This window comes from Rhinatrema bivittatum, chromosome 1, assembly GCF_901001135.1.
Source record: "Rhinatrema bivittatum chromosome 1, aRhiBiv1.1, whole genome shotgun sequence".
NCBI lineage: Eukaryota > Metazoa > Chordata > Amphibia > Gymnophiona > Rhinatrematidae > Rhinatrema > Rhinatrema bivittatum.
In genome coordinates this window covers 146,503,527-146,516,617 of record NC_042615.1, presented here as the reverse complement: position 1 = coordinate 146,516,617, position 13,091 = coordinate 146,503,527, and the positions used below count along the sequence as shown (strand labels likewise).

Genomic DNA, 13,091 nt, shown 5'->3' with positions numbered 1-13,091 from the left:
CCCCCACAATAAGATGTCCCGAAGCGTGCTGAAGAAGGACCCTGTGTATCTGCCGAAAAAAGGCAGCCTGATCCCTGTTCGGGGCATAGATAGTTAGTAAGGAGAAATCACGGTCAAACATGGTAATATTTAACAATAAATATCGGCCCTGAGGGTCTGAGACCACTTGTTTGCATTCAAATACCATATGGGACGAGAAAAGGATGCCCACTCCTGCATACTTTGACGTTTTGTTCGCCGCCGAGAAATATTGGTATGGAAAAGTAGAGGACTTCAATAATGCCTTGTATCTGCGGGTTAAGTGGGTTTCCTGGACAAAAATAATATCCGGTTGAGAAGTTCTCATCTCCCTATAAAAAAGGGATCGCTTCTGAGGGGTGTTAAATCCTTTAACATTCAAGGATAAAACTTTTATCATAGCCATTTAGCTGGGAAAGGAGAATTCCAAATATCTGCAAGAAGCACTGTGAGCCAAAAAGCCCCCGTAGGGTAACCACCACAAAAATAGAAAGTGGGGTAGGCATTCCAGGAAGTGCCCAAAGCAGCCAGAGAGACATAGCATAAGAAACATGGAATGAAAAGACAAAAATGAGAACATCCTATCATTAGCAAAAAATATGCAGCATGAAGGAGTGGAGCATCGACAGTCACAAGAACATAAGATCACAACAGATACTATAGCATGCTTGCCATGAGAACTCAGACAAAGCTGTGCTCCCCTGATCCCTTGTCTGCCAAATCCTCCAGGCAGACTATCTCCCATACCAAGTAGGGGAGAATAAGTGAGGTCACAGATTCATGAGATGGAGTCTTCCCACCCGCCCCCCCCAGACCCACAACATTCAACCATCAAATATTAAGAAAAAACATACATGCGATCCGATAAACCCACAGTAGTATAAGCAGTGCGCATCAAGTGAATACAGATTATAATATAACAAATAATCCCGGACAATAGTAAAGAACAAGTTCACCACGTGTTATGGCAGTGAAGAAAGTCAACCCAGGCCTTGTGTGGGGGAAGAGCCACCTGATTGACGCCGAAGCCGGCTGTTCCGCTTCCCCACTCTCTGCCATGCTGGGTGTTGGGGCCGGGCAGAAGCAGCACCCTGATCCCTACGGGGGGGCTGCGAGGCCACGAAGCCCAAGCTGGAGAGACCCGGGAGGGCCTCCTCAGGAGTCAAACATTTATGGGTTACGCCAGCATGCGAGAAGGATAGGCCAAAGGGATGGGACCACCGGTACCTCACTGATTTGCTGCGTAAAAAGGTAGTGACTTCGCGGAAAGACTGCCGACTCTGAAGTGTAGCAAAAGAAAGATCTGGGAAAACAGCTACTTTATGGTTCTCCCAGACCCACTCATTTCTCTCGCGCGCCGCCATCGCAATCCGCTCTTTAAGGTGATAAGAGGTGAAGCAGACAATGATGTCTCGCGGGCGATTAGCCTGCGGTGCTCTCAGAGTTCTGTGCGCCCGATCGAATAGAATTTCCGGGGGGTCAAAATCGCCGTCTTTTGTGGACCCTCGGAGAAGATGTATACAGAACTCACGGATTAGGGCATGGCAGTCCTCGGGTCCCGATGACTCCGCAAGGCCTCTAAACCGGAGATTACTCCGTCTTGCCCTGTTCTCTAAATCTGCTATTTTCGCCGTGAGTTGGGCGTTGTCGGCATGCATGGTATCCAGCAGAGTTTTATGTGCTGATAATTGCTCAGCCTGGCCCTCGATCCGCACGTCTATGTCACCAACCTGGTGGCCTAGAGCCGTGAGATCATCTCGTACTTCCTCGACCCGGGCAAATATTTCCTGTCGGTACGCTTTCAAATCTGACCTGATACCAGCAAACCACTCTCGGAATTCGGCCCTGGTCGGATGATCAGTCAGTGCACCTTCATCTGGAATGGGATCAGGCAGAATTGGCTCCGGGGACAAAGCGCGCGAAGGTCCGCCATCTTGGGCTTCGGATTCCGCCTCCGGCAAGCAGGCCTGATGTTTGGACGTCTCTTTCTGGTACGAGAAACGTTGTAGGTCCGTAGTTTTTTTCTTACTGGCCATGGCGTAAGCAGGGTAATCGCACAATAGTATCTGAGGTCAGCCGATGCGATAGGGTCACGGATCGCGGCGGATCTGGAGGGTAGCTGCGGGAGCTCGAAGATCAAGCTGCCATCTCACAGCGTGACGTCACGCTCCCCCCCAACATTCACATTTTTAATTCAATTATTTTCAGCCCTGTCCTGGAGACATATCTAACTAGCCTGGTTTTCAGGATATCAGCAATGAATATGCATGAGAAAGGTTTGCATACTCTGGGTCTCCACTGCATGCAAATAATGTATGTATACACATTACAGATATCATGAATATCACCCCTGTTAGGTGTGCCTCCAGGAAAGGTTCGAGAACCACTGTTTTAGCTAATAAGACTAATTTTTAACTTTGCCAGAAAGTATAAAAATAATTATATCTATAGGTATCAATTTGAGTTTCTAAAATTATGAAGCTTTCACTGCTACTTCCAGCCATGGTTGAGGTTCATACCTGAGAACTCACAGGACTGCATACTGAGACTCAGGGAATTTGCATTAATTACAGGGTCTCAGGGGAAACACTAGAAATCTCAGGGCTTCTCTGTATACAGCTCAACCACTCCCCTTCCTCAGTAAGCCCGCAGAGAACAGGAGAAGTGGAGCGAGTCTGGAGCAGACACTGCAGCACATGGGGAGAAACTGGAGAGGGGCTGCAATGCACACAATTTGGGAATCACTCTGCTAAGGGTAGAGTGAGGATGCATAAGACATGGAGCTGAGACTTATAGGGGGAGGGAGCAAAGAGAGTCCTGGGGTCAGAAAGTGATGAAGGGGAAGTATGTTGGGTCATCTCGGGAGGGGGGACAGATGAGGGTGATGGGTGGGAGAAAAAGGAAGTGTGGATTAGTTGGGTGGATGGGGGTTTGTGGAAGAGAGAAAGCTGATACATATTATTCCATTCCTTCCCTCTCCCCCCACTCCCAATCTCAGGGTGACCACAACTCTAATGTTCCCAGGTATGCTGAGGGCATGCACTTACTGACTCACACATTTGCAGATTCTTGTGCCTGCTCTAGTCATAGCCAAGTGATTAGAGCAGGGGGTGTGAGAACAAGGAAAGCCAGGGATCAAATCCTGCTTCTCCTGCTGACACTCCTTGTGGCCCAGAGCCACAAGGAGTGTCTTCACCCTCTATTGCCTCAGGTACAAATTAAGATTACAAACCCTTTGGGGCAAGGGAATACCTCTTACTGTACCTTAATGTAACTCATCTTGAGCTTGGTTTTATTAACAAAATGAGTAATAAAATGATCTAATTCCCAATCTGATGTTGCCTTGACTCCAGAAGCAGGTTTTGTGTGATGCTTAAACATGCTACTCCCTCTCCCTGACGCAGATTCTCCACTTCTCGTTTGCTACATCACATGACAGCAGTGGTAGTATGAGAAAGAGAGGAATAACGTATTTACCTTTTAATAGAGACAACTAATGGAAGGAACAGAATCACAAGCACAGGGGATGCTCTGAGGGAGGGGCAGAGATTGTAGAGCTAAGCAGTTGTGGATGGGCAGACATATGGCTCCATCCTTCAGCGCAGTTTGCTTCCTTCATTGGCTACTTTTTCTGAAGCTATTGCAAGTTTGGTGGGGGAAAAAAAAAACCAGTTGGCAACACTGGGGTAGATTTTCAAAAAGTGCGCGTGCTACCCGGCGCGCACACATGGACTAACAATTTTATAACACGCTCACATGTTATAATATTCTGGGTCGGTGCGTGCAAGGAGCAAGGGGTATAATTTTGCAAATACGTGCGGCGACGCATTGGAGCCTTTCCCAGTTCCCTCCCAGTCCGCTCCAATTAAGGAGCGGACTGGGAGGAAACTTCCCAACCCTCTACCCTAACTTCCATCCCTTTCCCCTATCCTGCCCTCCCCCTATCCCTATCCTAGCTACCCCTATTTCTTTTTTTTACCCTTTGCTCCTGCAAAGGAGCAGGAGCAAGTTGCATGTGCCGGCTCCCGGCTGTCGCGCGATCCCCCGGCACAGCGGCAAATGGCCGCTGTACCGGGCGCCTTTAGCTCCACCCCACCCCGCCCCCTTTTAAAGCCCCGGCACTTACACACGTCCCGGGGTTCATGTGTGTGGCCGGGCCCGTTTGAAAATTGGCCCGGCAGGCGTAAAGCTCGGCCACGTGTGTAAACCCCGGGATTTATGCGCGTGGGGGTTTTAAAATCTACCCCCACTGATGGTAGAAAAAATGTTTACAAGAAGGAGGAAGCTATTCCCTCATCCTCCATATCAGACTGCAATCTGAAGGGCTCCTATTTCTTCCATAATCAAAATGGAGAAATTGGGCAGCCCTGATCAAGGGGTAAGCCTGAATCGTCCATGAGCTAATGTACCGGTCATATAAATTAGATGCTTCATTACTTTACAATCTGATTCAGCTTTTTTTTTGCCCATTGTCTCAAATTGTTCACAAGGATATAGAAAAGTTAGCAATTATCCTTTTGATGTTCTCTTAACCACTATATTTTATTTAATTTAAGATTTCTATTCTGCCTTTTGCAGTTGGTTAGTCACTTCAAACTGGATCACAGGGTAGTTCGGCAGGTTAAAAAAATGTTATGTGCAAATTTACAGTGTAGGGAACAGCTAGGTGCTCTATAACACATCGGTTTACATCAAGATTGGTGATAAGATAGATCAGTGCAGTTAGTGTAGCTGGGTTCAAAAAAGGTTTGGATAAGTTCTTGGTGGAGAAGTCCATTAACTACTATTAATGAAGTTTACTTAGGGAATAGCCACTGCTATTAATTGCATCAGTAGCATGGGATCTTCTTAGTGTTTGGGTAATTGCCAGGTTCTTGTGGCCTGGTTTGGCCTCTGTTGGACACAGGATGCTGGGCTTGATGGTCCCTTGGTCTGACCCAGCATGGCAATTTCTTATGTTCTTAGATAGTGTATATGTGCCAATAAAAAACGTAAGGAGGAATTTTCCTCCAAAATAGGAATTGTGAACATTTTAAAACAGCCTTAGCAGCCTAGAAGTTCAAACTGAACTCATTCTAAGAATTAAAATATCCTGCTTCCCTGTGTCATGCCAGTTGTTGCAGTCCTGGTACACAATGCAGCAACTTTTAAACAGTCGCTCGGGTGCACATGTATGCGTGTATACCGGTTTGCGCCAAAGGACACGGTCATTTTATAATATACGCACTTATATGCGTGCATGGTGTAATTTTATATGGACATACGCATCTACGAGCAAATGCCGACTCTGTTGCATAAGCGGGGGGATTTTAGAAGATGTGCGCTGATGCAATTATCAATTTCCCCAATTCATTCCCAGTTCATCCAGGTAAAGGTGAGGGCTTCCTAACACCCCCTAGTTAATTAGCCTCCCTTTTACTCTGTTAGCTCTGACCCTTAAAACTCAGCTGTCTGGTCTAATTTGTTTTGTGTTAGGACTTACACGCCATCCGTAGCAGAAGTAAAGCAGAAGTAAAGTTACACGGTAGGGTCCTCCGAGCGCACTTGTGCGCATAAGTATTTATGCCCTGGTTTTATTCTTAAATCCTGGGACTCCTATAGCCCTCGCAGACCATGCCCACCCCCCACCCCTTTTTAAAAACAAATGTGTGCATGTACCAGGAGATATGCGGGTACGTGAGCGACTTTTAAAATTTGCGCGGTGCACGCCGGCCCAACTCCTGCGCATCTCTCCCTGCTTTGGCGTGAGACGGGCGTTTAAATTTAACCCTTGTTTTGCCAGACAACACGAGCTACTTCACAGAGCTAACGGATAGGAAAGAGGCTTCAGGGCTCCCCACACTCTTAGGGGCCGATACAATAAATGTGCACAGAAAACGGGTGTTCAGTGTTGCGCGCCTGTTTTCCTAACGTGCGCCCAGCCCCCTTTCCTGGGCTCCTAATCCAATATTAAAATGAGGGGTCGTGCTAAAAAGGAGGCGCTAGGGACAAATGTGCGTCCCTAGCGCCTCCTCAGAACCGGGCGCACAGGAGAGGTGACTGTCAAGCTGGTTGGGAAAATAGACGCTCAATCTATGAGCGTCTATTTTCTCCTGCTATCAGTATGTACATACACAAGTTACACAGTCTGGACTGTGTATCTTGTGTGTGTACTGGACATGCAAAATGTTTATTTTCAAAGAATTCTTTTTAAAATAAATTCTGCATTATTTGGTTCCTCCTACATAGTGTCGCTACGATACTATTAGGAGGAATCTCAGAAAGCAGGATTTTTCTTTTTTTTTTTTTAATGTGCCCTTGAGCATGGAATACCTTTACGCCAGCCCCGAGCTGCTGTAAAATTTGCCACATTGCAAGGGCGTATTGGCCACGCGGAAAATTTATTGGATTGCGGGGGTTAGCTAATACTCTCATCTACCTGGATTTCCATGTGATGAGTGCTATTAGCTACGCGGAGATTTGAACGCGTGTTTTGGATGCGCTAATCCCTATGTGGGATCAGGGGTTATGGACGCATGTCCAATCGCGTGTTAGGCCACACGCAGCAGCTAGCGCATGGTATTCAATCGGCCCCTTATTGTCAATGAGTTTCAACTAGTTACAGGTAAAAATTTAAAAAAATCTAATCGGTTATTACATCTATCTTGCACAGCTACTGGATAGGGGTAAGATGAGAGATAGACATAAGAACAAAGCCTATAATCAATCTGCTGTAATCTGATTAGATCACATAGAAGTAAAAGATATAGATTCATAGTCTGTGGTAGCAAACCAGTTCTCAATGAACCAACATGAAGATTAATGCTTAAGGTCATTTCGCCATTAGTAAAATGTACACGGTCCGTTCAGGGTGCTCCTTTCAAATGGTTTTTCCGAAACATACAATATATTCCTCTTTATTCACATTTGACCCTAATTTTAAAAGAGTATGGGCTCAATCCCAGCTTTTCAATATCAAAAACAGACAGGCAATGTCCCTGACAACTTTCAAAGTGAAAAGCAATTGCACCTAATGTTTCCTTGGACATCAGTTTTGGAAGTGATTGTGCTTAGCCACCACTTTGTTTTGAAATTGGCAGTGCTCAGCAAAAGTTTATATTTTAGCTCTGTGATACAAGAATTAAATGGGATAAACTGATCTGTCTGCTCAGTAAAAGAAGGTTTAGCTCATTTACTTTCCCACATATAATAAGTTCTTTGCAGACCCAACGGTCTGGGTCTTCATGATAATTTTGACATTAGGATCTTGGCATTATTCATTATAAGGATTGTATTATGAGAAAATTATAATCTGTTTCTTCTCTACTCTCTTTATTTTTGTACCTGCAGATAAAAACTATAGAATAAGTTCAGTATTCTATAGTAAAAAAAAAAAAAGTTTCATAGACAGAGACTATATTCAACTAAATTATTAATTTCCTCTTAAGGATATTGAATAATTCAGATTGGTTTTGATATGAAAGAATGAGGCAGAGTCCTAACAAGTTAAGTAAAACTGTCTTTGGTATTCATTGGTGTAGTTCTGCCCATATGAACCATTCTAAAAAATTTAAAAAAGTAATTGTACAAAAACAGTCTCCTAAACCCATGTGGTCAAGCTGCAGGTCTGAAGAGAGCCCTTGAGTACTGCATGCATGGCTAAGACTGTAAGGCTGAGAAGCCTTTTGGAATTCTGGTCAACATAGCACCTTGGTGAAAGCAGCAAAACATCCAGTACTTTGGCTCTAAAATCCACCTTCTTATCAACAGCTCTCTAGTCACACAAAGGAAGCCAATACACCAGCACCAGCAAGAGAGTCACGTCAAAATGTTTTAGTAAATAAATAGAGAAGTGGACAAATTTGTATATGACTGATGATCCCCTGCCTTTAAAAACGTTAGATACGAACCTGTTAGCTCACTGGAGGTGCTGTGCATTGCCATAAGGACGGACCCTGGTTTAATCAGGCTGGCTGGGACTAGAAATGCTGAGGGGGCAATGTTCCCAGTCTCCAGGGAGAGGGCATCATGGGCATCACTCAAGGATGACACTTAGTGGCCAGATGTAGAGTCCATGATTACACGGGTTCTGCAAGGGGTCCTAATGCATGGCCCCTTGGCCTTAGGACTGTCATGGGCAATTGCAAATGAAGGTTCATGGATTCCAGCCCTGGCTCCGGCTGAGCTGAAAGCCCAAGAGAGCAGGAGGAAACTTCCGGGACAAAAAAATAAAGCTTAAATCCCTAAAAATTTGCAGATTCAATGGGTAATCTGGGAGCAGTTCTTGGGTGCCAGTGAATCCTCCTAGGCATGTTCATTGCTTTCCATGGATCTATTCATGGGCTGTCCCCAGCTACCTGGAGATTGCCCACAGAGTTCCTAAGAAAGTTGTAGTTTATTTAACTTATTTCACTCAGCAAAAGGAAATTAAGCCATTACTGAAAAGCAAGCCATTTTAAGGACGCAACAAAAAAAACCTGAAGTAGAATAAGTTCAGCTAGTCTAGATGAAAAGCAGGAATTTGTCTATGGTGAGGAAATAAATAGGTGTGGGAATTTGTCTGCAACAAAATAGGCAATAAAGAATTTCGGGAATAACAAAAAAAACAGAACCCGCCCCAACGCTTCCCATTTATTAAAATATGGAGCCCTCCCCCACCCACCTTACTCCACCCTCCAAGCCCCCCAGGACTCACCAAAAATGTCTAGTGATTTAACAAGAGGACTGGAGTGAACCCCTGCTCCCGGGCCAACAGCTGCCATTAGTCAAAATGGTGCTGGCTACCCTTTGCCCCTAAAATGTGACAAGGGCTACCATTACCATTGAGCAGCCCTGTCACAGTGTCTAACTAATGGCAGCTACTGGCTTGGGAGCAGGAGATAGCGCCCGGGCCCCCCTTTTTGGGGAGTCCTGGGGGGGGGGAGGGGTTCGGGAGGGTGGGCTAAGGTGGGCAGGGGGCTCTGCTGGTGGAGGGGGGCTCTATATTTTAATAATTGGGAAAGATTGGGGTGGGTTCTGGTGGGGTGTTTTTTTTGTTTTTTTTTAATGAAACCAAAACAAAACCAACAATCCAGGTGTGGATCAAAAATGGCCTACCCCCGAAGCAACAGGCCTGGCGCGCGTAAGGCACTCTACGCGCGTAAATCTTTTAAAATCCGGCCCATATGTTACAAGATAGAGATTCACATATTTTATAAATGCGCCTATATTACATGTGCGGGTTACAAAATACCAGTGTGGATCAGCTTGCAGCCATGTACGTGCATATGCGCCACTGTCAGCATTTGTTTAAAAGTTATCCTCCCTGTGTCCAGATAAAGGCGACCTCTATAGTCATGGATGAAATTATTGGAGCTCAAATTAACCTTCTACATCCTCGTCTGGCATTAGACAGGTTTGGTTATGGGAATTTTCTTCTGGAAACTGCGAGCAGTCGGTGTCTTCTGGCCACTGCAGACCCACAATTCCAAGCACAGACTCACAGCGCTCCTTGGAAAGCTCACACAGGGCCCTTCAAAGAAGAAAAAGGGACAGTGCGGGTTAGGAAACACAGTAATGTTACCCTGGTCGTGAGAAAAAAAACAAAACATTATGGAGGGCAATTTTCAAAAGGCACTTACCCATGTAAATGGCCATTCACCCAGGTGCAAGGGAAGTCTAAAGATTACCCCCCCTGGGTAAAAGGACACACAGGATTCAACAATGTGCCTACCTGTACCCATGAGAAAAGTAGGCGGGGTCTGAGGCAGGGTTAGGCCATAGCTTTGGCTTTTCAAAACTATGAGGTGGATTTTAACCCCCGGAACATGCCAAAGCCGGGAAACCCGTGCACAAGTCAGGCCAGCGCATGCTGAGAAGACTTGAAAAGCCACCTGGATGCATGCGCATCTGCCTCTACGCGCAGAAATGAAATGTTCCAAAAAAAAGGGGAGGCACGTGGGTGTGGTCTGGGCGTGGCACGGTGATTTCTGGATTTCACATCAAAGTCTGTGCATAAATACTTAATGGCACAGGCACGCACAGGGGACCCTTGGATGACGTGAGAATTATAAAATAAAGATAAATAGGCAGCTCTGCGGGGTTTTAAGGGTCGGGGCTAACAGGGAAGAATGGAAGCTGTTACAGTAGGCGGGTTTGGAAATCCTATTCCTTACCTGGACGAACTGGGAACGAACTGGTAAAATTGGTAAAACGTCAGCTCGCATGTCTTTCAAAATCCCCCCGCCCCCCCCCCACTTACATGATAGAAGCGGCATTTGCGTGCATAGGTCTGCGTCCACTTCAAATTGTGTGCACATGTGCGTGCAGTCAGGCTATTTTATAATATGCACATATACACGTGCACGTTATAAAATGACTGTGTACCTGCGTGCGGGCTGATGAACACTCGCACACGTGCACCTGCACGCCTGCTGAAAGGTTACTATCTGAGTGGGTAATTTTCAAAAGGATTTACACACTTAAAACTGGGCTTTACATATGTAAATGCACTTTCCACATGTAAGTGGACTTCTGAAAATTGCTACAGTACATGCCATTGAATTATCAAGAGGTTTTACGTGCATGAGTGCGTTTTATAAGGTGAATTTTAAAAGCCCGGCGTGTGCATTGATTAAGTCGGGTTCACGCGTGCCAAGCAGATTTTTAAAACTGCTCAAATTCGTGCGTCTCTGCAGCAGTGCGCACATCTCTAAAGTTTGCAAAAGGGGCATGGGCGCGGTCTGGGTGGAGCAAAGGTGTTTCGGGGTGTTAACCAGAGATGTGCATGTAAATATTCACGTGCCCGGCATGCCAAGGTTTCCTGCCACGTAACTTTACTTCTGCTATTGATGACGTGTTAGTTAAAAAAAAAAAAAAGGATCAAGCCATTTCTGAGGGACTTAAAGGGTCTGGGGTAACAGGGGGGAGTGTAGGCCATCAAACCGGGGGAGTTGGGGAACCTATCTGCTAACTGGGTGAACTGATGGACGAACTGGTAAACTGGGAATGGCGTGGGCCCTCGCCCCTTTTAAAATCCCCCAATTAACACAGTGGAAGCGGAATTTGCGAGCACATGCTCGTGCCCACTGAAAAATTTGGCACACTTGTGCACATGAACAAACTATTTTAGAACATGCGCAAGTCTGTTATAAACTGGACGCGGCCTTGGGCGTGGGCTGACGTATGCGCGGAAATCCGCTCCCGCGTGCCAGTTTGAAAGTTACGATCCTTGCGCATTTTTGATCATTGCTACAATAGTATGTTGCATTTACATGCTTAACTCCTTTGAAAATTACCTCCTCTGTGTGTTATTTTTCAGGAACAGAGTATTCACAAGTAAAGCAGATAAAAACCTTTTTCACCCCTCGGCAAATTTCAAAGAGAAAGGGCTTGTGGGGAATCTTTGTATCAATCCACATTGTTTCAAAATTGCCCCTTCCTGGCAGCAATCCCATCTATGAGATGCATGAAAAAAATAAAAAAAAGAGGCTGATCCCTTTCTCTTTATAAATAACCATGAGACACTGTGGAATTACCAAGGGCCTTCAGCATCTCTTGCCTTTAGAAACTTCTACTTTTAAACAGAGGATATCGGCTTTCATTTTTTTAAAAAAAGCTAAACAAAACCTCACAGAAATGTATGCAAAATGAAAAGTGAACTGAAATATCTAAATAACAAGGAATGAATGACTAGACAAGGACTATTCGATAATGATGTATTATGAATCTAGAAAACATGATATAAAAGTCTGTAGGCAAACAACGAGACTTTAAAATGACCTCAAAGTGATAACTACAAAAATGAAAATGTTCAATGAAAGTGGAAGGAAGGAATAGATTTTTTTTTAGCTGGCATGCCTCATGCATATTTTGAGATTGAAAGGAGGGGAATACTGAGTGTTTAATACTGCTTAGTGGTCAGACTGCCCTCATGTTTATCTCTATGCGGGACGGTTAAATCGTAGCATTGGTGAAAGGGGCTCCAAGTAAACATGCAAACAAGCTATGTGAATTCTTTTTCCTCGCTCTTTTCCATTCTCTAACATGCTTTAATTTGCAATACTTTAGCAATACAAATTAATTAAAGGAAAAGTGAAAAATGTCTTCAGTCCAGAAAGACCAACTAAAATTGCTGATTATTTTTACCTTTTAGATAAAATGTTTTATGATGCTAATAAATCCAATTTACAGCAGGCAGTTACATTCTATAAAAGTTGTAGGGCTGGAATCTGAAAGTGAACATGGCACTTAGGCTGGAAAAGTTTATCACCACTGCATTAGCGGAATTTAATGTAATCCACAGGAGAAAAGGACAGGCCAAGTGCATCAATGTGTTTGTGCTGTTCAGTCTAATTAATCATTAGTATCATTCAACCACGGGCATGCTTTTTGATTTGAAAAGTGGAAGCATGCAGGCTCTTTTAAGTAAATGTTTCAAGCTTGCAATGTTCTGTAGAAAATTACTGAAGCTACTGGGCCAGATTTCAAGAGATTTTGAACATCAAATAGAAAATGTGGGGGATCTGAGTATGAGAGCAGTCTGAACCTATGGTTCTTCTGGTTTTCAGGATAAAACAATATGCAAATTAACCTGTTCTTGATCAAATATATGCCAACTGTGATTATACTGAAATCTAAACCCGGCTGAAGGTCAGGAGGACCCGTGTGTAGAACCACTGAAGTAGAGAGAACAGTCTCAACTGTGTATCAAATTATCCATACTGATCTGCTAGACTGAAGTCCTTTCGGACCCACGTCAGGAGGTCTACATCCAGCAGATAAGAAAACAGTTATCTCAGGTGGCCTGAAGAGAGAGAAATTTTAGCCCAGGGTCACACAGAAAAACAATGGATTTTGTCCAGGTTCCACATAGCATCACAAAGAAGATGGGTGCCCAGTGGTAACCAGGAAAAATACAAACTATTTAAACTATTCTAGGGTTAAAGAAAAATAATGAAAGGGGGACTGACTATCTTCCTGAAGTTTAAGCCACACAGCAGTGGTCCCTCAAAGAATTGGGTTGCAGCGTGCAAAACTCTTTGGTAACATTATGACGTGAGCACTACTTTCTTTGATGCATTTATATGCTCACAAGCAACCCAATACTTAGAGCA

The 13,091-nt window shown here is 44.6% G+C and overlaps 1 protein-coding gene across 3 annotated transcripts in view; it reads right to left on the bottom strand.

The window, feature by feature from the left end:
• Positions 1–13,091, bottom strand: part of CORIN (corin, serine peptidase) — a 513,735-nt gene that overhangs the window by 200,236 nt on the left and 300,408 nt on the right. For all 3 annotated transcript variants that reach the window (XM_029588293.1, XM_029588313.1, XM_029588304.1), the window contains exon 12: positions 9,363–9,508. In XM_029588293.1, the coding sequence (XP_029444153.1) occupies positions 9,363–9,508 (146 nt within the window). The remainder of the gene's footprint in view (positions 1–9,362; positions 9,509–13,091) is intronic.